The 22398-nt window shown below is 37.8% G+C and overlaps 4 protein-coding genes and 2 non-coding genes across 6 annotated transcripts; 2 read left to right on the forward strand and 4 right to left on the reverse strand.

Annotated features, from left to right (window-relative positions):
- Positions 1 to 160: 160 nt before the first annotated feature.
- On the reverse strand, positions 161 to 882 carry LOC149286783 (transcription factor HES-5-like). Its single transcript, XM_089493622.1, has 3 exons — positions 814 to 882; positions 511 to 685; positions 161 to 393 (listed from the first exon to the last, which is right to left on the reverse strand). The coding sequence occupies exons 1-3, from the start codon at positions 880 to 882 to the stop codon at positions 161 to 163; spliced, it is 477 nt and encodes a 158-aa protein (XP_089349748.1).
- Positions 883 to 3660: 2778 nt separating this feature from the next.
- Positions 3661 to 4381, reverse strand: LOC149286784 (transcription factor HES-5-like). The gene is made up of 3 exons (XM_089493623.1): positions 4313 to 4381; positions 4010 to 4184; positions 3661 to 3893 (listed from the first exon to the last, which is right to left on the reverse strand). The coding sequence occupies exons 1-3, from the start codon at positions 4379 to 4381 to the stop codon at positions 3661 to 3663; spliced, it is 477 nt and encodes a 158-aa protein (XP_089349749.1).
- A 2779-nt stretch (positions 4382 to 7160) lies between these two features.
- LOC149286785 (transcription factor HES-5-like) lies at positions 7161 to 7881 on the reverse strand. Its single transcript, XM_089493624.1, has 3 exons — positions 7813 to 7881; positions 7510 to 7684; positions 7161 to 7393 (listed from the first exon to the last, which is right to left on the reverse strand). The coding sequence occupies exons 1-3, from the start codon at positions 7879 to 7881 to the stop codon at positions 7161 to 7163; spliced, it is 477 nt and encodes a 158-aa protein (XP_089349750.1).
- A 3615-nt stretch (positions 7882 to 11496) lies between these two features.
- Positions 11497 to 12211, reverse strand: LOC149286786 (transcription factor HES-5-like). The gene is made up of 3 exons (XM_089493625.1): positions 12143 to 12211; positions 11847 to 12021; positions 11497 to 11729 (listed from the first exon to the last, which is right to left on the reverse strand). Exons 1-3 carry the CDS (start codon positions 12209 to 12211, stop codon positions 11497 to 11499), a joined length of 477 nt encoding a protein of 158 aa, XP_089349751.1.
- A 7361-nt stretch (positions 12212 to 19572) lies between these two features.
- TRNAI-UAU (transfer RNA isoleucine (anticodon UAU)) lies at positions 19573 to 19665 on the forward strand. The gene is given in 2 exon segments: positions 19573 to 19610; positions 19630 to 19665. It is a non-coding gene; the product is annotated as a tRNA-Ile (tRNA).
- Positions 19666 to 20226: 561 nt separating this feature from the next.
- On the forward strand, positions 20227 to 20319 carry TRNAI-UAU (transfer RNA isoleucine (anticodon UAU)). Its single transcript is given in 2 exon segments — positions 20227 to 20264; positions 20284 to 20319. It is a non-coding gene; the product is annotated as a tRNA-Ile (tRNA).
- The last annotated feature ends 2079 nt before the right edge of the window (positions 20320 to 22398 follow it).

Consider the following 22398-nt stretch of genomic DNA (forward strand, 5'->3'; position numbering starts at 1 on the left):
AGCCAATGTGACTACATGCTTTGTGCAAATCAAAAAAAGGAACCAGTTCATCAGACCTCTGGGTTTCACACCTTATCTCCTCAATTGTCCAGCCATCTAACTGACAGGTGCATTTAAAGAATACTTTGCTATTCCCAGCTTGGGACACTCAATAAATTCTCTACCAAGGTCTCCAGATGGCTTTGGTGGTTTCTGTAGCCATTGCTTTGCTTGGTGTTGGGTATAAAACGGATCCAGAAGTGAAGCCCCTCTCTGCCACAGCTTGTGACCCATGGATGTTCTGCAGAAGCTTCACCTGGACCTCTGTCTGTTTGTGCAGGGAGAAGAAGCGCTCAGACTCCTGGAGGCATCTGGAGTAACCTTCTCTGTAGTTCTGGCTGGATGATGGAGCAGCTAAAAGTGAGGAAAGGAGGCAGATAGTTAGATTTGGGGTTCGGGTTTGCACTTTGGATCTTTGTAGCAGGTGATGAGTTTTCTAGATGAAGAAGATACACAGATCAGGACACTTACATTTCCCAGCCAGGTGCTGCTGCAGGATGGTCACTGTCATCTCCAGAATATCTGCTTTCTCTGGTTTGGATGGAAGTTGATGTTTCCGAAACTCTTTCTCCAGTAAAGTTCTGAGCTGATCAATGCTGCTGTTAATGCGATCTCTCCTCATCTTCTCAATCACTGGCTTTCCCAGCTGGAGAGAGAAGCAGAGAAATTCGTGAAATCCCCAGATTCATTATAACAGAGTGTCAGTGTGTCCTATCACAGGCTAATAATCCAAAAGACATTGAAGTGATCAGCATTATTGAGAGCAGAACTTACCTTCCTCAGTCCCTGTGAGCTGAGCTCATTGGCAGCAGTCTGCACCATGCTAGTGTTAGAAGGAGCCATCCTGCGCAGTCAGTGAGTGTGAGTGAGTGAATGAGCTGTTTTGCTGGCTGTCCTGTCTGGTCTCTGATCCCAGTGATATGCTGCTGGTGAGGCAGACACTGCCCTCTATATACTCCTCTCTCTGCATAATGATGTGTGAGGATCAGGCTGTGCACAGGTTCCCACACTCAGCAGCCAATCACAGCGCCTGCAGGGACAATAGAAGTGTGTCCTATTAAGAGGGGGGCATCTGGTGCTGTCAATGCCGGGGGGAGGGGGGGGTAATCTGGAGCATGAAGCTGCAGTGTGGGAAAGATCTGCTACAACGTGTTACTTAAAATACATATTTATGTCAATATTGACTGGTCAATGTATTATTGAACTGTTATGTTGTAGGTGAGTTCAGGAGAAACTTCTGCCTTCTGAAGGTTTCTGGATTTTTGCCCTTTTGTCTAGTAATGATAGAGAAGTGAGTTTGGAATTGAAAAAACCCTTGAATATGGCATAGAAGGAGATAAACAGATAATAACATAATATAAAGCAGACCAGGCAGGGGTTAAAAAATGTTAATGGTCAATGATAAGGCTAATATACAAAAGAGTATATTGAACATTGTATAATGTTACAAATCATTAAAACCCATTAAATGATTTATATATATGTATAAGTATGGTGTGATTTTAAAAGACATAAATAAAACGTGTACATATTTTATATTTACATTTGGTTTATGTTCATTTTCAAGGTCTTCCTGCATTGAGTGTTTTATGAGTCTGTAGTTGAGTTCCCATGGGATAGAGGATGTTTCTGTGTGATGGTGTCTGGGTGACATGTTGGTGTGAAGGAACATCAAGGGGAATGGGCTGTGTGTGGGACACAGAGGGGTTATCAGGTATTTAAGTGCTAAATGAAAGCTATTTTTGGCACACTCCATTTTTAAAAAAATACAATCAGGAAACATTGGGCCCCATTTGTGAAAACTCCATAGCATGAAAAATTATAGCATTAAAATAAAATAAAAACAAGGCAGAGAAAGGTGGAATACCCGATGACTAAATAAAGTCGCCCCATCCTCTATGTAGAGAAATTAATAATAATAATAATAATATTATAATAATACATTATCGTTATTATATTATTATCATCGTGATCGGCACGAGTCTCGAGTCTGCCCCCTGGTGGTTCGATGGCTAACCTGCAGATTCCAGGTATCCTGCTTTCTCTCTTTCAGCACTTTCTGTACAATTGTTGCTTTCTCATAGAAGCATAGAATTCATGGCAGATAAGAACCATTTGTGCCTATCTAGTCTGCCCATTTTTCCAAATGTAAGAACTCAGACCTTAATCAGTCTTTGGTCTCGTCTTTGATTCAGGAGCCATATTTCTATCCCACGTACATTTAAATTCCTTCACTCTCAGCCTCTACCACCTCTGCAGTGAAGCTTTTCCATATATCTACCACCCCCTTAGTAAAGTAAAACTTCCATACTTTTCATCTAACCCTCTGACCCTCTCGTTTTAGACTATGGGCTCTTTTCTAACATTTCCTTTTCTATGAAATCAATTTCCCTCCTATGCTTTGTTAAATTACTTTATATATTTAAGATACCTTTATTTATTTAATTTCATCTCTCTCTTTTAATGTTCTGGAGACCTTAGCCAAGCAATAAAAACAGTATTTATATTGATTTGACAAACCCAGTTCACATTAACTAGCAAGTGCAACTATTTTAGGACTGTGGCTTCCCTGTTCCAACCACTTTAAGCCTCAGTGGATCACTCTGTATCGTTTTATAGTATGGTGCTGAAAGGGTTAATATTGTACACTTACTGTATAACTCACAGAGATTACTGAAAAGATGTCATCATTAGTGAATCAGACCTTTGAGTAACAGAAAAGTTGACTTTTTTGACGTTTTTATGACATTTAGGAATATTGCTAAAGACAAAAGAGAACATTTAATTTCACTCAAATTATTTTATTGATAACATTTCATTTGATATTCAAAGATATGAATACATAAAAATATAATTATTATAAATACATTTTTTATATATATAAAAAGATAATATCAAGTTGCATGTTGCAAACTTTACTGATAATCTCTGCAAATATTGCAGATCCAGAAAATATAACATTATCTCTGGTACATTCAATGGGAACAATTTAAATAACATTTAGAAATCAAATGTCAAATACAACCTATCACCACTGTTCATGTAATAATCCATATTATTGTACAGGTATCCATATAATGAAAATAATGATAATAGTAATCCTCACCGAGGATACAACTGCTGTAATATACAACAAAATCTATATCTCAAGGCCACTGAGCCTTCCTTATAATATTTGACAGCCTTTTATTACCCCTGGGGCAGTAACTTAAGGTGGCAAAAGTGTTAAATAATCAACTGTAACCACATAGTGACATTATTTATACTATAAAATGTATCCCTTCACTGAAGGTAACAAATATCCCATACTGCTCTGACAGCCAACATTCTGACATGGAATTGTACAGCCTAGAACATCTACCTGACCTTATGCCAGCCTTCATTTCATATAAGGCCCCAGTATCTCTTTTATGTCTGGGCTGATGTTTTAATATAAAACACACAAGGATAAGAGCATTCGTAACATGCTTACTCTATCATCACATGGTAAAGCATAGTCATTGGCAAAGCCAGATTAGGACTTCAAATTGTCCATCTCGTATAAAGCACACAAACCCAAAGGCCTGCATGACTACATTGTCCTCTGTGCAAAAGAAAAATAGTCCAGTGTCAATAGAGTGACTACCAGGGTCTCCAGACAGCCTTTGTGGTCTCTGTAGCAATTGCTTTGCTTGGTGTTGGGTACAAAACAGATCCAGAAATGAAGCCCCTCTCTGCCACAGCTTGTGACCCATGGATGTTCTGCAGAAGCTTCACCTGGACCTCTGTCTGTTTGTTCAGAGAGAAGAAGCGCTCAGACTCCTGGAGGCATCTGGAGTAACCTTCTCTGTAGCTCTGGCTGGATGATGGAGCAGCTAAAAGTGAGGAAAGGAGGCAGACAGTTAGATTTGGGGTTCGGGTTTGCACTTGGATCTTTGTAGCAGGTGATGAGTTTTCTAGAGGAAGAAGATACACAGATCAGGACACTCACATTTCCCAGCCAGGTGCTGCTGCAGGATGGTCACTGTCATCTCCAGAATATCTGCTTTCTCTGGTTTGGATGGAAGTTGATGTTTGTGAAACTCTTTCTCCAGTAAAGTTCTGAGCTGCTCAATGCTGCTGTTAATGCGATCTCTCCTCATCTTCTCAATCACTGGCTTTCTCAGCTGGAGAGAGAAGCAGAAAAATGCATGAGATCCCCAGATTCATTATAACAGAGTGTCAGTGTTTGCTATCACAGGCTTAGAATCCAAAAGACATTGAAGTGATCAGCATTACGGAGAGCAGAACTTACCTTCCTCAGTCCCTGTGAGCTGAGCTCATTGGCAGCAGTCTGCACCATGCTAGTGTTAGAAGGAGCCATCCTGCGCAGTCAGTGAGTGTGAGTGAGTGAATGAGCTGTTTTGCTGGCTGTCCTGTCTGGTCTCTGATCCCAGTGATATGCTGCTGGTGAGGCAGACACTGCCCTCTATATACTCCTCTCTCTGCATAATGATGTGTGAGGATCAGGCTGTGCACAGGTTCCCACACTCAGCAGCCAATCACAGCGCCTGCAGGGACAATAGAAGTGTGTCCTATTAAGAGGGGGCATCTGCTGCTGTGAATGCAGGGGAAGCAGGGGGTAATCTGGAGCATGAAGCTGCAGTGTGGGAAAGATCTGCTACAACGTGTTACTTAAAATACATATTTATGTCAATATTGACTGGTCAATGTATTATTGAACTGTTATGTTGTAGGTGAGTTCAGGAGAAACTTCTGCCTTCTGAAGGTTTCTGGATTTTTGCCCTTTTGTCTAGTAATGATAGAGAAGTGAGTTTGGAATTGAAAAAACCCTTGAATATGGCATAGAAGGAGATAAACAGATAATAACATAATATAAAGCAGACCAGGCAGGGGTTAAAAAATGTTAATGGTCAATGATAAGGCTAATATACAAAAGAGTATATTGAACATTGTATAATGTTACAAATCATTAAAACCCATTAAATGATTTATATATATGTATAAGTATGGTGTGATTTTAAAAGACATAAATAAAACGTGTACATATTTTATATTTACATTTGGTTTATGTTCATTTTCAAGGTCTTCCTGCATTGAGTGTTTTATGAGTCTGTAGTTGAGTTCCCATGGGATAGAGGATGTTTCTGTGTGATGGTGTCTGGGTGACATGTTGGTGTGAAGGAACATCAAGGGGAATGGGCTGTGTGTGGGACACAGAGGGGTTATCAGGTATTTAAGTGCTAAATGAAAGCTATTTTTGGCACACTCCATTTTTAAAAAAATACAATCAGGAAACATTGGGCCCCATTTGTGAAAACTCCATAGCATGAAAAATTATAGCATTAAAATAAAATAAAAACAAGGCAGAGAAAGGTGGAATACCCGATGACTAAATAAAGTCGCCCCATCCTCTATGTAGAGAAATTAATAATAATAATAATAATAATATTATAATAATACATTATCGTTATTATATTATTATCATCGTGATCGGCACGAGTCTCGAGTCTGCCCCCTGGTGGTTCGATGGCTAACCTGCAGATTCCAGGTATCCTGCTTTCTCTCTTTCAGCACTTTCTGTACAATTGTTGCTTTCTCATAGAAGCATAGAATTCATGGCAGATAAGAACCATTTGTGCCTATCTAGTCTGCCCATTTTTCCAAATGTAAGAACTCAGACCTTAATCAGTCTTTGGTCTCGTCTTTGATTCAGGAGCCATATTTCTATCCCACGTACATTTAAATTCCTTCACTCTCAGCCTCTACCACCTCTGCAGTGAAGCTTTTCCATATATCTACCACCCCCTTAGTAAAGTAAAACTTCCATACTTTTCATCTAACCCTCTGACCCTCTCGTTTTAGACTATGGGCTCTTTTCTAACATTTCCTTTTCTATGAAATCAATTTCCCTCCTATGCTTTGTTAAATTACTTTATATATTTAAGATACCTTTATTTATTTAATTTCATCTCTCTCTTTTAATGTTCTGGAGACCTTAGCCAAGCAATAAAAACAGTATTTATATTGATTTGACAAACCCAGTTCACATTAACTAGCAAGTGCAACTATTTTAGGACTGTGGCTTCCCTGTTCCAACCACTTTAAGCCTCAGTGGATCACTCTGTATCGTTTTATAGTATGGTGCTGAAAGGGTTAATATTGTACACTTACTGTATAACTCACAGAGATTACTGAAAAGATGTCATCATTAGTGAATCAGACCTTTGAGTAACAGAAAAGTTGACTTTTTTGACGTTTTTATGACATTTAGGAATATTGCTAAAGACAAAAGAGAACATTTAATTTCACTCAAATTATTTTATTGATAACATTTCATTTGATATTCAAAGATATGAATACATAAAAATATAATTATTATAAATACATTTTTTATATATATAAAAAGATAATATCAAGTTGCATGTTGCAAACTTTACTGATAATCTCTGCAAATATTGCAGATCCAGAAAATATAACATTATCTCTGGTACATTCAATGGGAACAATTTAAATAACATTTAGAAATCAAATGTCAAATACAACCTATCACCACTGTTCATGTAATAATCCATATTATTGTACAGGTATCCATATAATGAAAATAATGATAATAGTAATCCTCACCGAGGATACAACTGCTGTAATATACAACAAAATCTATATCTCAAGGCCACTGAGCCTTCCTTATAATATTTGACAGCCTTTTATTACCCCTGGGGCAGTAACTTAAGGTGGCAAAAGTGTTAAATAATCAACTGTAACCACATAGTGACATTATTTATACTATAAAATGTATCCCTTCACTGAAGGTAACAAATATCCCATACTGCTCTGACAGCCGACATTCTGACATGGAATTGTACAGCCTAGAACATCTACCTGACCTTATGCCAGCCTTCATTTCATATAAGGCCCCAGTATCTCTTTTATGTCTGGGCTGATGTTTTAATATAAAACACACAAGGATAAGAGCATTAGTAACATGCTTACTCTATCATCACATGGTAAAGCATAGTCATTGGCAAAGCCAGATTAGGACTTCAAATTGTCCATCTCGTATAAAGCACACAAACCCAAAGGCCTGCATGACTACATTGTCCTCTGTGCAAAAGAAAAATAGTCCAGTGTCAATAGAGTGACTACCAGGGTCTCCAGACAGCCTTTGTGGTCTCTGTAGCAATTGCTTTGCTTGGTGTTGGGTACAAAACAGATCCAGAAATGAAGCCCCTCTCTGCCACAGCTTGTGACCCATGGATGTTCTGCAGAAGCTTCACCTGGACCTCTGTCTGTTTGTTCAGAGAGAAGAAGCGCTCAGACTCCTGGAGGCATCTGGAGTAACCTTCTCTGTAGCTCTGGCTGGATGATGGAGCAGCTAAAAGTGAGGAAAGGAGGCAGACAGTTAGATTTGGGGTTCGGGTTTGCACTTGGATCTTTGTAGCAGGTGATGAGTTTTCTAGAGGAAGAAGATACACAGATCAGGACACTCACATTTCCCAGCCAGGTGCTGCTGCAGGATGGTCACTGTCATCTCCAGAATATCTGCTTTCTCTGGTTTGGATGGAAGTTGATGTTTGTGAAACTCTTTCTCCAGTAAAGTTCTGAGCTGCTCAATGCTGCTGTTAATGCGATCTCTCCTCATCTTCTCAATCACTGGCTTTCTCAGCTGGAGAGAGAAGCAGAAAAATGCATGAGATCCCCAGATTCATTATAACAGAGTGTCAGTGTTTGCTATCACAGGCTTAGAATCCAAAAGACATTGAAGTGATCAGCATTACGGAGAGCAGAACTTACCTTCCTCAGTCCCTGTGAGCTGAGCTCATTGGCAGCAGTCTGCACCATGCTAGTGTTAGAAGGAGCCATCCTGCGCAGTCAGTGAGTGTGAGTGAGTGAATGAGCTGTTTTGCTGGCTGTCCTGTCTGGTCTCTGATCCCAGTGATATGCTGCTGGTGAGGCAGACACTGCCCTCTATATACTCCTCTCTCTGCATAATGATGTGTGAGGATCAGGCTGTGCACAGGTTCCCACACTCAGCAGCCAATCACAGCGCCTGCAGGGACAATAGAAGTGTGTCCTATTAAGAGGGGGCATCTGGTGCTGTCAATGCCGGGGGGAGGGGGGGGGGAGCAGGGGGCAATCTGGAGCATGAAGCTGAAGTGTGGGAAAGATCTGCTCCAACATGTTACTTAAAATACATATTTATGTCAATATTGACTGATCTTTGTCTAAATGGGCTGTCATCATGTAGGTGAATAGCCGGGTCCTTATACTCTGAAGTCATTTTTCAGAACCTGTAAATGAGTTGTATTAGAAAAACATAAAATCATAGAATTTGAGAACAGATAAAAACCATCTAGTTTACCTATTTTTCCCCCTGCTATAAAAACCTTATTTGGTCCTTGCACATTTAGGGCATTATACCTATTCCATTCATTGTATTAAGCTCTACTTTTCCTGTTGGAAGACTGTTCCACTTATCTACCACTCTAAACATTTCCTTTTAGACTATGAAAGCTGTCCAAACATTCCTCCTTATTTAATATATACTTCCTTTTTTGACAGACCTCTATTTCCAAATACATAATACTGTTTGTACACCAAACTGAGGATGAAAGAGAATAGTAAAACTACACGTCTGAGGTTGCTGTAAAACAATTTTTGAATTATAATTAGGGAAATGTTTGTGTAAAAACATTTTACTGAATTTATTCTAGTATTATTTTACGGTATTATTATTTTGTCTACTTGTTATTTTGTTTTTTTTTTAAATAATTAACACATCTTTGCTTTGTTTAAAAGATTCCACTATTTTTTGGGTGACATTCTATAATTAGCATAGAAAATATACTTTTTTGATTGCATAAAATCATTGTCAAGAAATGTGTTGATAAAAAGTTAACTAATCAGAAATAATAAGATTATTATAATAATAGATTGTAAGCTCATAAGACAATCTTATTGTATATTGTATATAGTCAGCCCTATTGTTCTAACAGTAAATGTGATATAAATGTACATACTGAAGAGCATTGGTTTTATCCCAGGACGTCTTCTGGCTCAATAAATCTATACATTTTGCTCTCCTAATTACGGTCATTCTCAAGCTTTTTGTGTGATGTTGTAAAGGAGCATGGAGCTGTGTTCTCATGGGACAGAGGATGTTTCTGTGAGATAAGGTTTGGATGACATGTTGGTGTGAAGCCATTACCTGGAACATCAAGGAGAATGAGCTGTGTGAGGGGGGGCAGTGTGTGGTGGCAGAGGGGTTATTGGGTGTTAGGCTCAAGGGAAATGTTTTACTCCAGTAGTTAATTCCGAGAAAAGTGTGTCCCAGTTGGTGTAAGTAGTATTTGTTATTTATTTAGTAGATATAGGAAAATATAAAACACATCCTAAAAAAAAGCATAGAAAGAGAGAAAATGAAAGAAAAACAGAAAAAAAAGAAAGAAAGGAAAGGGAGAAAGAAAAGAGGAAATAAAGTGAGAGAAACAAAGAAAGAAAGAGGAAAGGGAAAAAGGAAATAGGAAATAAAGTGAATGAAAGAAAGAAAGAAAGAAAGAAAGAAAGAAAGAGAAAATGGAAAAGGAAAGAAAGAAAGAAAGAAAGAAAGAATGAAAGTAAAGGAAAGAAAGAAAGAGAAAAGGAAAACGAAGCACTAGATGTAAGTTTTTAATTGTATATGGAATTATGCTAGATCTGGTTTAAATACGAAGTATCTCAGGTAAATGGCTGTAAGTTGTGGTTGAACAGGAGGCGACATAAAGTGACCTGCAGAAGTGTCTGCCTTTGGTTCAGTTGTGAATGGAGAGGAGGACTGGACCCGCTTGTATTGTGTGATTTGGATGAGCCTCTGTTACTCCAGTCCAGAAATAGATGACACGCTGGAGCACAGCTTATGTCATGTGTGACATATTTAGGGTTTGTGTTAGGATAGGTCTGTCTCAGTGCCAGGACACCCCACGTTGATACACACACTTTGCTTTGTCCTTAGTGGAACATCCCCTTTTCCTCAACCCTCCTTCACCACTTTTACCTCCCTTCTCATTATTTCCCATTCTAACCCCCAAATCCCTTGTAGCGGTTCTCACCAATTCAGGTTTAATATTTACCCCCCCCTCTTATTTTCACACCTTTTCCGCTAGGCCTTTTAGTAATACTCTGTCCCCAGAAATACAATTCAGCCCATTACCCCTCTGCCTTTAGAGGCTTCTTCCACCTGCTCTTTTAGGAAAAAGGCACAGATTCTAGAAAATAATTAAATGAAAGTCTTCCTGCCTCTGCTTCCCTCCTAGTATGCCAATGCCACCCAATGCCATGATGGCCAAGGTGGCAATACCTACCTATGGCTTTTAGTTATCAAGAGAGGACAGATTGACAATAGTGAGAGTGCCAAAGGATGCCCACTCTTCTCCAGTGTATGGTTATGCCAAGGAATTTATATCACAGTAACATTTGTTGCTCTGTAGACTGTAGCTGGGTGGATTTAACCCCTTTTATGCCAGATGACCCAGCAACGCATGAAGAATGAATATCTGTTATTATCTGTTATTATTTAGTGATGTAGACCCTAAAAGAGACTTTATAATGATTGCAATATAGTGTATGAGCACCTTTCATTTATATCAAACAGAAACAAAGCTGTGAGTTTATTTGAATAATTTTATTGTTAAGAAACAAACATGAAATTCACAAGTATGAATACATTCCATTCCATAGAATAGCATTATAAACTTGCAAATATTGCAAATTCTACTGATTATTACAGACGATGTAAAATACATATTACATATTATCTATTATCCATATAATGGAGACATACAAAAAATATCAGAATCACATGTCAATCACATGTGAACCTTTCCACAATAATCATGTAATAATCCATGATACTCTATACATATCCATATAATGAATTGATTCGCATTAATAATCCTCACTGAGAATACGGTGGTTGTAATATACAACAAAGGTCAATATTTCACTCTTGTGAAGTTTTTAGTATAATATACCAAGCGCATAGTATCATATACCATACATTCAGTGCATTCCCTTCATGGAAGGTGACAGATGCCCCACTGTTCTGACAGCTATCATTCTGCCATTGACATGAACAGATTAGTAGAGCCCTGATATCATGGCAGCCTTCATTTCATGCAAGGCCCTGGTACCCATATAACGCATGGGCTGCGATCTTGTTTTAACATAAAACATATATGGCTAATTGCATTACGAACATGCTTACTCTACTATCATATGATAAATAATTTTCAACTGGCAGCGTCTGACTGCTCCTCCATCAGAATCACGCCAGCCCATAGGACATGCAACTACTAAGTTTCACATGCAAATGGGAGAAAAGTCATCCCAGCAATCAACAGGGCATTCGCTTTGTCACCGGCCAACACAGGCCTCTGGCATGTGGACAGATACATAATAACAGGAATTGTAAGTTCCAGTCCAATAAATCCCAGAGAGTGACTACCAGGGTCTCCAGATGGCTTTGGTGGTCTCTGTAGCCATTTGTTTGTTTGGGTTCTGGTAGAAAGATAACCCAGAAGTGAAGCCCCTCTCTGCCACAGCTTGTCCCCCATGGATGTTCTGCAGAAGCTTCCCCTGGACCTCTGTCTGTTTGTTCAGAGAGAAGAAGCGCTCAGACTCCTGGAGGCATCTGGAGTAACCTTCTCTGTAGCTCTGGCTGGATGATGGAGCAGCTAAAAGTGAGGAAAGGAGACAGACAGTTAGATTTGGGGTTCAGGTTTGCACTTTGGATCTTTGTAGCAGGTGATGAGCTGTCTAGAGGAAGAAGATACACAGATCAGGACACTTACATTTCCCAGCCAGGTGCTGCTGCAGGATGGTCACTGTCATCTCCAGAATATCTGCTTTCTCTGGTTTGGATGGAAGTTGATGTTTGTGAAACTCTTTCTCCAGTAAAGTTCTGAGCTGCTCAATGCTGCTGTTAATGCGATCTCTCCTCATCTTCTCAATCACTGGCTTTCTCAGCTGGAGAGAGAAGCAAAAAAATGCATGAGATCCCCAGATTCATTATAACAGAGTGTCAGTGTTTGCTATCAGAGGCTAAAAATCCATTGAAGTGATCAGCATTACGGAGAGCAGAACTTACCTTCCTCAGTCCCTGTGAGCTGAGCTCATTGGCAGCAGTCTGCACCATGCTAGTGTTAGAAGGAGCCATCCTGCGCAGTCAGTGAGTGTGAGTGAGTGAATGAGCTGTTTTGCTGGCTGTCCTGTCTGGTCTCTGATCCCAGTGATATGCTGCTGGTGAGGCAGACACTGCCCTCTATATACTCCTCTCTCTGCATAATGATGTGTGAGGATCAGGCTGTGCACAGGTTCCCACACTCAGCAGCCAATCACAGCGCCTGCAGGGACAATAGAAGTGTGTCCTATTAAGAGGGGGGCATCTGGTGCGGTGAATGCAGGGGAAGCAGGGGGTAATCTGGAGCCTGAAGCTGAAGTGTGGGAAAGATCTTTAATAACAGGCTTTTAAGAAACATGACTACATCCATCGACAGATAAAACACTTTACAGAAGGTGATGACAATTTTGCTGTCTCTTCCATCAGCATCATGATGATTTTATCTAACATGGACTTGTGTCTTAAAAATATTAAATTTTACACCCACCAAAAACCAAAATATGTTTTTTATATAATATAATATTTTAACACATTTGCTCCTAATAATTGAGGTCATAATATTTGCTAACCTACAGCTGACATCCCTACCATCAATGACCCCTTACGGTGCGTCTTTTCCAATAACTTAAACGATATTCGGTGAATCAGCAGCGTGAATTGGGAATTGAATTGTTTTGTGGCTAATTTGTGACTAAGTTCTATTGGGTATCATAGAAACATAGAATTTGACGGCAGAAAAGAACCACTTTGCCCAAGACTAAAACCTTAATCAGTCCTCGTCTTACAGGAACAGGTTAGAACACTATAAATAAACAAAAAAAAAAGAATTTCAGATGTTTTCACTAAATGTGAATCAAACATGTCTCATAGGATACTTGTGAAATTAGCATATGGGGTAATTTCTTGACTTCTTATTAGTTTTGGAATTTAACATCAATGGTAAGAAGTTATAGAAAACGTACGCTGGTTTTACTTTAGTTTTTAGTTAACCCCAACATACAAAGACCATCATTATGACTTCATTATAGAATGTTGAACGTAATGAATACCGTATTTGTTAAGGGACAGAGTTATGTTTAAAAAATGGTTCTAGAAAACTTCAAATTTACGTATATTACATAAAAACACAGAATTTGAAATCTTTATTCCAGAAAGTACAAAAAGTGAAGGCCACTTCTAATTAACCAAGTCGTAGACACTGTTCTGTGTGTCATCACAATGCAAATGTGGACTGAATGGGTTTGTTGAAGTTTCCCACAGTTAAGGAGGGGATGAAAGTACAAAAGAAGTGTGTCTTACGAAACTATGCGACGGAACAAAAGAACAGTTGGAGGAAGGGCCACACAATACCTACTTAAGAAAAAACACAAAACCACAATGTGGGAAAGACCAACCCAACTGAACCAGTGACCAGGATCAATGACTTGAGAAAAGTACATTTCAATGGCATGTGGCAGATTCAGCCTCTGGCTGCCATACTGAACTTCTTACCAACCGTAAAGGAAAACTTTTTTAAGGGCAGTCCCTCTTTGGCCCCCAAGTCCCTTTTTCCTACCCTGATCGCCATCATTTCTAGGAGCTTATCATTTCCATAACAAAAAGATCTTTACACCTGAAACCAGGGCTTATTTTCAGGCTAAAATTTGACAGTTGATTTGATGCCACATTTTACCCTCTGGAATCCAGCTAGCGATACGTGTTTGTTAGAATACATTTTACTAATAATACGTATTAAAATAATACTGTTAATACAGGGAAAATGACATTAATGAACAAGCGTGGAACAGAAGCCTTCATAAAAGTGCATGGCTGTACAAAACCAAGTGTAATGACAGGAGACAACGTGCAAGAAGGACATTTATTTCAAAGGAGGAGTAATGTCAGAACAATAGATCATAGTCTAAAACTAGATAGTCAGAGGCTAAGGAGGTTTGGCTTTACTGAGAGGGTGATAGATAAGTGGAGTGGCATCCCAGCAGAAGTGTTAGAGGCTTATACAGTGAGGGACTTTAAAAACACATAGGCATATAGATGGCTCGTTAACCCAAGGTGAGACCAATGACCAGGACAAATTAAACGTTTCTATTCTAGATCACCCATTCTTAAAACTCACTACAGGTTCAGCGTGTTACTTGCCTTCTGCTTTATGTCATACCCCTGACCATCCTTTGATTGTACGGAGCTGAGAATGTCCGTTTCATGTGAAGTTCTCATCATTATACGTTGTTAGCAGGAATAATCAGGGTGGTCTGATATCATTCTCACAGGACTGGAATTCCTGATGTGATTTCCATTGATGGTCAGTGGCTGAAAAGAGTCCCATTGAACATCTTTTTTTGGCACAAAGCGCACTAAGAAAGGCCATTCTATTAAAAAGCACCATTGTCCAACATGCAGACAATATTACTTTTCAGAGAGTGAGGCACACAGCTTTAATGGATATTAAACAATTCTCTGATCCAACTTTTTATGCCCCAAACCATGAATGTTTTTGTAGCGCCATGAATAATAAAGGTATTTCCAACTATGAGTTCATTAAACCTCCAGACAGCGGGCGATTGACTGGCAAGGACTCCCAGAACAATAATTATCTTCTTTAAATGTCAGAGGGGAAAAACAGAATTCCAACAAATTAATATCAAAAGTCCTAATAAAAAATTGTGAGCCAAATCAAGTTTTATTACAGAAAAATATACAATATACAAGTGATAGATTTAATGGTTAACTAAGAGGATAGTACCACAAAAAAAGCTTTAAAGTAAGGAAAACATATATAGAACATCTGGTTTTATCTAATTTTGTTTCAATAAACTCTTTTTATCTGCAGACCCGGAGGCGGCCATTGTTGTCAGTCATGTGATAGTTTGAGTGATTTCCCTGTTCAAGCACCACACTGAGCTGATGCTTTATGGCAATGCTAATGAAGTCCGTTCCTCCATAGACTTTTATTAGTCAATGAAAGTGTCAAGTTGGGTGATTAAGACTGAGTCATTCTTGTGTTTATCCCAGGCAGTATGATAAGGAAGGATGTTTGTCTAGCAGATTTGGCCAAGATAACAGAGCTAATGGCTAACATGCAGCTGACTGACAATACAATCCTACAAAACAACTAAAAGGTATAAAAAACGGTGCAACATTTAAAAAATGGTGGTGGTTTCACTATCAGTTATCATTTTTTGCTATAACGTTTTTCAGAAGCTCAAGTAAAACCGGTATTTTTTTTTTCATTCATGTGCCCACATCCATTACTTGTCACTTTAATATCTTCCAGCTAGGATCTGCAGCTGTTCTATCTGTAACAGACCAACAGTTGTGTTACTAAAGTAGGAGACAATGGCCTCTGGTCTTAATTGGCTGAAATTTCTTCTCAAATCTCAAATGTATGAGCGTACTTTGAGAAAAGCACCACCTGACCTTCGGTGGTTTTTTAACGACCAAATATTTAGTTACTTAAGAAGTTTGTCGTTGAGGGGATAGAGTTTCGGGCAGGTGCTGGTCTGCTGGGACCGCCGCTGGTCATACAGTGGTGGATGTGAGTCTGGGTTGGCTGGACTTTCCCACACTGCTGGTCCATTGAAGGCTATCAACCGAAGAACAAAGGAAGTGTGCCATTTCATATACCTCATTAGTAACACGTTGTGGCCTCTCTGTATGTTCAGCTCAAATACTACTTTGTCCTCCATCTTCATTGTGGCTTCCCGGCTTCATTCACGTTGAGTTTCGATGAGCTCAGACCTTAAGAATTCGTAAAGTTTTTTAAAGAAGGCAGCAGAAAGTTTCTCTCTGTTCCCAACCATCTCAATATTATTTTTTTTAAGCTCTCTATATAATTCTGGCAACATTGTCTTAACTTCACATTTTATCTTTGAATAGAAAAAAAGATCTAAAGTTACACACGCTTTAAAGGTCTTAGAGGTTTCTTATTTAGATGAAGCTCCCGAAAGCCTGAAAGGAATAAAGGTTGGCTGTTTCTAGAGGAACTCAAAATTCTGATGTCGTCTAGAAAACACCGATGCCTTTTTTTTCCTGTCTTCTGTGCCAGTTTTTAGTAATAATTGTTAAATAAAAAATGTATAAAATTATCGGTCACATTAGAAAAGTCGATGGAAAATATACTACTGAGAGGCAGGTAAATATTTTTAGCTTAATTTTCAAACTCTGATTTATATATATATATATCATATATATATATATATTTATTTTTTTTAATTTTTTTTATTTATTATTTATTTATTTATTTTTTATTATTTTTTACCAGCAGTTCTTCATTTCCTCCAATTTACTGTAAAGTGGATCATTTTTACCAAAGCTCTAATTTTTTTGTGTCTGTATTTGAACAAGCTTCCCCTATTAAAGAGAAGTTAATAGATTATGGCAGTTATCCAACACCCTCCACAGTTTCACAGCCTATCATACATATTTTCCCCTTTAACCAAAACATTTGATCCTTCTCCCGTCAGACGCACGGAGCACGTGTCTTTTGACTACACGAGTCTTTCCCAGAATCTAATGTATCATTATCTATTGTCTTTCCACACTCCACCTGCTTCTTAACAGAGGGCTGTTATACTAAGGCAGTTCCCCGGTTAATTTACCATTCGGTAATTGAAGCCCTCTGTATTGTTTTGCAACAGTTATTCGCTTGGTCGTCAACTGTGGGAAACTTCATCAGATCCGGGACTCACAGATTCAGCAGAAATAGAAGGCAAATTTACAAATATCACAAAAAACACCAAATATTTCTATTTTTGAAACTATAGGCCATAAAGATAATGTATATATATATGTTATTTTATATATGATAATGCCCCAGGTACTAATATTCTAATATATTCTGCAAGAATAAAAACCCACCTTGAACTTTGCATTATGGATGATTTACAAATTACAATTATTCTTCCAGTTAAGATTTTTTAGAAGTATTTGTCATTTATTTTTGTAAGTATATTGTCAAAATTGTCAAGTCAAATTGTTATGTTATATACTACTTGTTATGTCCTATTTAACCAATGTACAGCACTACGGAATATGATGGCACTATATAAAACAATAAATAATAATAATATTAATAATTTAGAAGGTCATTGTGCTTAAGTAATGGTCAAAAAAGTATAGTCCCTTAATAATATATATCAATTTTTTATTTTTTTTTTAAGTGCTGCTCCACCTACTCTGCAGCCTTTATGACTCTTTGTAAATATATACAACATTAAAAGTATTATTACCAGTACAGTTCAATGCCCAAGCCCCTCTTGGAAATATTGTTTAATTGTGCAATATTTTGTACTGTACATAATTTAAGATGGGAACACTTAATTGTCATGTGACACAAACAAAAAGACACTGATAGGTTGTTGCTATAGCAACCGACCAAGCTTCTCAAAAGTTCTTTCATGTGATTAAATCTTCAGAGGAAACAATCCAATGACCCTAGCCCTGCTTTTTAACCCCGGGCACAATACTCATTCTGATGTGAAGCCAACATAGCCAAAGTTCTTCAAATCATCAGAACATTGAGCTGGAAACTAAGAACCAAAGAGAATAACATTTAACACGTAAAACTAGTAATTCGAAAATAATAATAGTCTCCATCTTTCAAGCAATGTTTAATAATAATAATAATAATAATAATAACTATTATTATAAATTATAAATAATAATAATAATAATAATACATATAAATAATAATAAATTTAATTAATAATACTTATTTTTATTATTATTATTATTACTGTGACCCAATGTGCACATACTAGAAATGTAATCTATATAATCACCTTTTCTTATGGTATATAAGCATTAATGTTGCATATTTTTTTCTGGACTGAATACCCTTTTTAGCCCTCCCACCCCACTACAAAGAGATTTAATTATTTTAATTCTGATTAAAAAAAATCACAGCATTCCACAGCAATCCCCACCGAGAAATCTTTTGTACATCTTTTTTCTCGAATAAACTCCGGGTTTATTAGCATTTTAAAGAACTCCCTTTTTATTTTGCAGATTGCCTCGATTTCATGGTAAAACAAGCAATCTGAGTGAAATCCCAACAAACCCAGCGCTCGTTTTTCTTTTTAGGAAGCTCAAGGGAAAAAGGAGCATCAGCTGAATAGATTTATATTTCCTGTCTTTTGATCTTTTTCCCGCCTTGAAGTGTGTCCCCTTTTTTTTTATGTTTTATTTTTTCTCAGGAGGGCTCAGCCATGTGGCCCTGGAATGTCTCTCGTTCCAAAGATTAGTCTGTGTGTGTGTTCCTTGTAAAGAGTTAACACCGTTCAAGTTTCCACTAGCAGAGCGTCAGCTTTGTCTCACTCGCCCTCCACCTGTTCATCAGTTATTCAAGGTCATTCACAGTCAATTTACCCCGGGAGTAATTGAAACTTCTATTGTTGGCTGAAGTCGACGATTGGTAGACAAGTGTGGGAAACACCAAGAAGCAGAAGACTCAGAACTTCATGCGTTGATGGAGTGGATTATAGACAGAAGCCCGCGGAAAATGCAGAAGACAAGAAGCTAAACGCCGCTTCATTGAGAAGTCTTTTGCCAATTATTCCGATGGTTTGGTGGAAGGTTCTGCCCATAACCTTCTCATCACAAGCTGGGATGATAGGCGCCTTTGTGTGTTTGTGGGGGAGTGTATAAAAGATTTATCTCTTTGCTTCGTGACCAAGTAGACCACACACTAAAGAAGTTGGCGCCAAAAGCCGACAGGCCCATTGAGCCTGGAATAGATAGATGTCTCTGCGGTACTTAAAGAAACGGCGGGAAAGTCTTCAAGCAGTCTATTGACAAGGATAATTAGCTCATTCGCAACAATGCACACAGCTAGCAACTGTTGCCTTTGACGGGACTGTAAGAAGTAGCCAGTATAGGACAATAAGACGTATTCAGGGGTTTCAACATCTATCTATCTATCTATCTATCTATCTATCTATCTATCTATCTATCTCTCTCTCTCTCTCTCTCTCTCTATCTATCTATCTATCTATCTATCTATCTCTCTCTCTCTCTCTCTATCTATCTATCGCATTAGGAGGTGTATAGCATGTTTTGGAGGCTATTGAACAATAGGTGTTAATAATAATAATAATAATCTCCACAGAACTTCTTACAGTCCATGCATTCAAAGCGTCGGACAAAACTAGAATTGAAAGACAAGCCTTCGATGCATTCGGTAAAGAAGGCTCGGCTCACAAGCTTACAATCTAGAGATTGCTCAGCTTCGCATTTTACCTATATGACAGATATGTGATATATAATAAGTGTATACAAATGTTTGTATGCATTGCACCAGTTTAAGTGCATATCAGAATGTGTATAATTTAATTTATTAATTGATTAAAACACTCCGCAAAAACATTCCACAAAAACATTCAATAAAACACAAGGTACCACTCGCTCCAGTGGCACAATCGGTTAGCACACGGTACTTATAAGACAGTAACTTGTGAGCGATGCCGAGGGTGTGAGTTCGATCCTCACCTGGAGCAAAACTTTTGACTGTTGTACGTTTCCTGCTAGACAATGTTGGCATTATCTATAAACCTACACAATAATAAAAAACTGCATAGTAAAGCAATTTAGGATGTATAATTGTCATAGTCCGTCAATTAAAAAGGCTCCTTCCATACGCCTATGTTACTTACTTTTCCTATGAGTGTACGGAAAACCCAATATCCCATAATCTGATAACATTTTAGACTTTCTAAACTATTTTCCATGAATAAACCAATAGTCACTTCCGAGCAAACACACAAATAGCCACCCAGCAACCCAAGAGTTGCCATAGCAAAAGTTTCTCAAAATTTTTATCAATCAAGGAATATTAATAACAGTTAAAGGGATTTTGGCAAGTGGTTTGGACCCTCCAAGAAAAATTTCCTATGTTCACTATTTTCTGGTTAAAAGGGCTATAAACTGTTATAAAAAGCACTCATTTGCCACGTATGAATTAATCAAACTATGTTTTTTAAGATCTAAAATAAAAAATATTCCGTCAGTCGTGATCAGTGCTTTCATCCGAAAACCACTCTGCGTGGCCCACAATGCGTGCTCCAGTGGCGCAATCGGTTAGTGTGCGGTACTTATATGACAGTAGCTTGTGAGCGATGCCGAGGTTGTGAGTTCAAGCCTCACCTAGAGCAGATGTTTTAAACTAAGCCAATCTGTAAGAAATTACTTGAAATTAAAGTCGTTTTAGGGAAAAAAAATCACAGACGTGGGGTGTAAACAATGCCTCCAATGGTTAACCGAGACGGCTGAACTTAATGTAAACATCCAGGATACTGAGGTCTAAAGTATAATCCAGGAACTGCTTTTTTTAACTGATAGTATTGAAGAAACTTAATTTGATCTTAAAGAGACTCAATTTCTTTAATGCTGTAAACTCACTTTAAAAATAGAAATTTACAAATTTCTAATTTGCATAGTAAATTTAAAAAAAATCAAGCGCTCCATATCCCGGCAATCTGATATAATGCTATATGTGGAATATTCGAACCATTTTTAAAAGTGAATGTAAGTGGATCAGCCAGGGAAAAAAAAAATTCAACCCTAGTCCCGTATTGCTCTTTTGAAATATCATCAATAAACCCTACAAAATAAAGCAAAGAATATTATAATCTGCATACATTTTTTCCGCAGCGATTCTATTCTCTGTTTATACTCCGCATGAAATTTAGCCCTGCTTGTTGGTCCGAACCTTTTGTGCTACAATGATCACCCTCTCCAGCTCTTAAAGGGTTAAACACACCCTTACTTTAAAGATAGTTTGGCCTTCTTTGGCCATCAGCTGAGGACACGTAATCTCAAAGCAATTCCCAGTTAATTGAGTGTTTCGGTAATTAAATCATCACCCATTGTCCGACCTCTAGGACTACAATGAACTGATGGTTGTGGGAAAGTAGAAATCCCCGGGTTCCATTGTTGTGTAAATCGATTGTCGAGCTCTCCCTGATGTTATCTTGAAGATGACTTGTGTGTCTTGAAAGCCTCTGATTCTGTTACAAGTTTGTATAACGGATTTGCCCCCCAAAAAACAAACTCCAACGCGCTGCGATAATATACAAAAAGTGAAATAACAAACAAACACATGCGGCGGAACAAGAAACAATTACATAAAGAGAGTCCTCTAAGCCCGAGGGGTCTATTCACTAAAGAGAGGGATATCAGGAGAGTCGTCTTTCAGCTCCTTGACTTTATGTTATGAAGGTCCATCCCCAGCGAGCTCCTGCAGGCATGGTATAATGTATAGTTCAACCTGCAAGATATCTTTATCCATTGAATTACACATTGTACAGGGCCAAGTTAGCCTTCTTGACGGAGAAACCTGCCAGTGATGGCCCTTCATAACTAATACCGAAGTCAAGGAGCCAAAACCCGGCTCTCCCTTTAGTGAATAAACCCCAAGGATTGTTACGCCTACCAACAGAACGGGGGAAACACAGGTAAGTTTATTATTTATGACAAACCCACTTGAAGAATGGGTTAAAAAAGTTAAAAAATTATTTTATCTCAAGCTAACTTTTCTGAATGAATTAGTTTTTTGATTTTTTTTTTAGCACTCACTTGTTTTAGCCAAATCTCACCTGAGTTCAGGCAGGTCATTGAATCGCTAGCAATACATTTTTCCAGCTTTTTATAGTATTTTAAACCCAAGCCATAGATTACGTTAACTTAATAACCCTGAAACTGTTACTGACCTGACTATCACAAAGTCACAAAGTATACAGCCAGCTTGAGCAATAATATTATTAATATTATTCTAATTATTATTTATTTATTTTATTTATTTATTGTTTTTTATAGCAACATCGTATTCTGCTGTAAAATGGGTATACTATGCAAATATTTATTTTGAAATGTAAAAAAATTTTTTTAACAAAAATTGTACAGCCTATTGACTTTGGTGAATAGTAAGTTTGTATTTAAGGAATATATTTTTTATTTGTTTTTGATGCAAATTCAACGACACCTGATGCATAAAGTGCCGTGTCTTAAAATTTTCTCCTTACAACGGTCATCTGAAATATATTTTTATATTATTGTATGATGGGAACTGTAAATTAATACAACCCCCTCCCCCAAACAAAAATGAGTAAAAAATAAAAAAAGTGAATTCTTCAGGAACGAAACAACATAATTTCAGGCTGTGTCATTTGTCAGCAAAGTCATTTTGTGGCATTAAAAAAAAAAAAAAAAATTAATTAAATACAAAACTGAAA

The sequence above is a fragment of the Sceloporus occidentalis genome, unplaced genomic scaffold (assembly GCF_023333645.1).
Source record: "Sceloporus occidentalis isolate IW3139 unplaced genomic scaffold, rSceOcc1.0.p SCAF_66, whole genome shotgun sequence".
NCBI classification, from domain to species: Eukaryota; Metazoa; Chordata; class Lepidosauria; order Squamata; family Phrynosomatidae; genus Sceloporus; species Sceloporus occidentalis.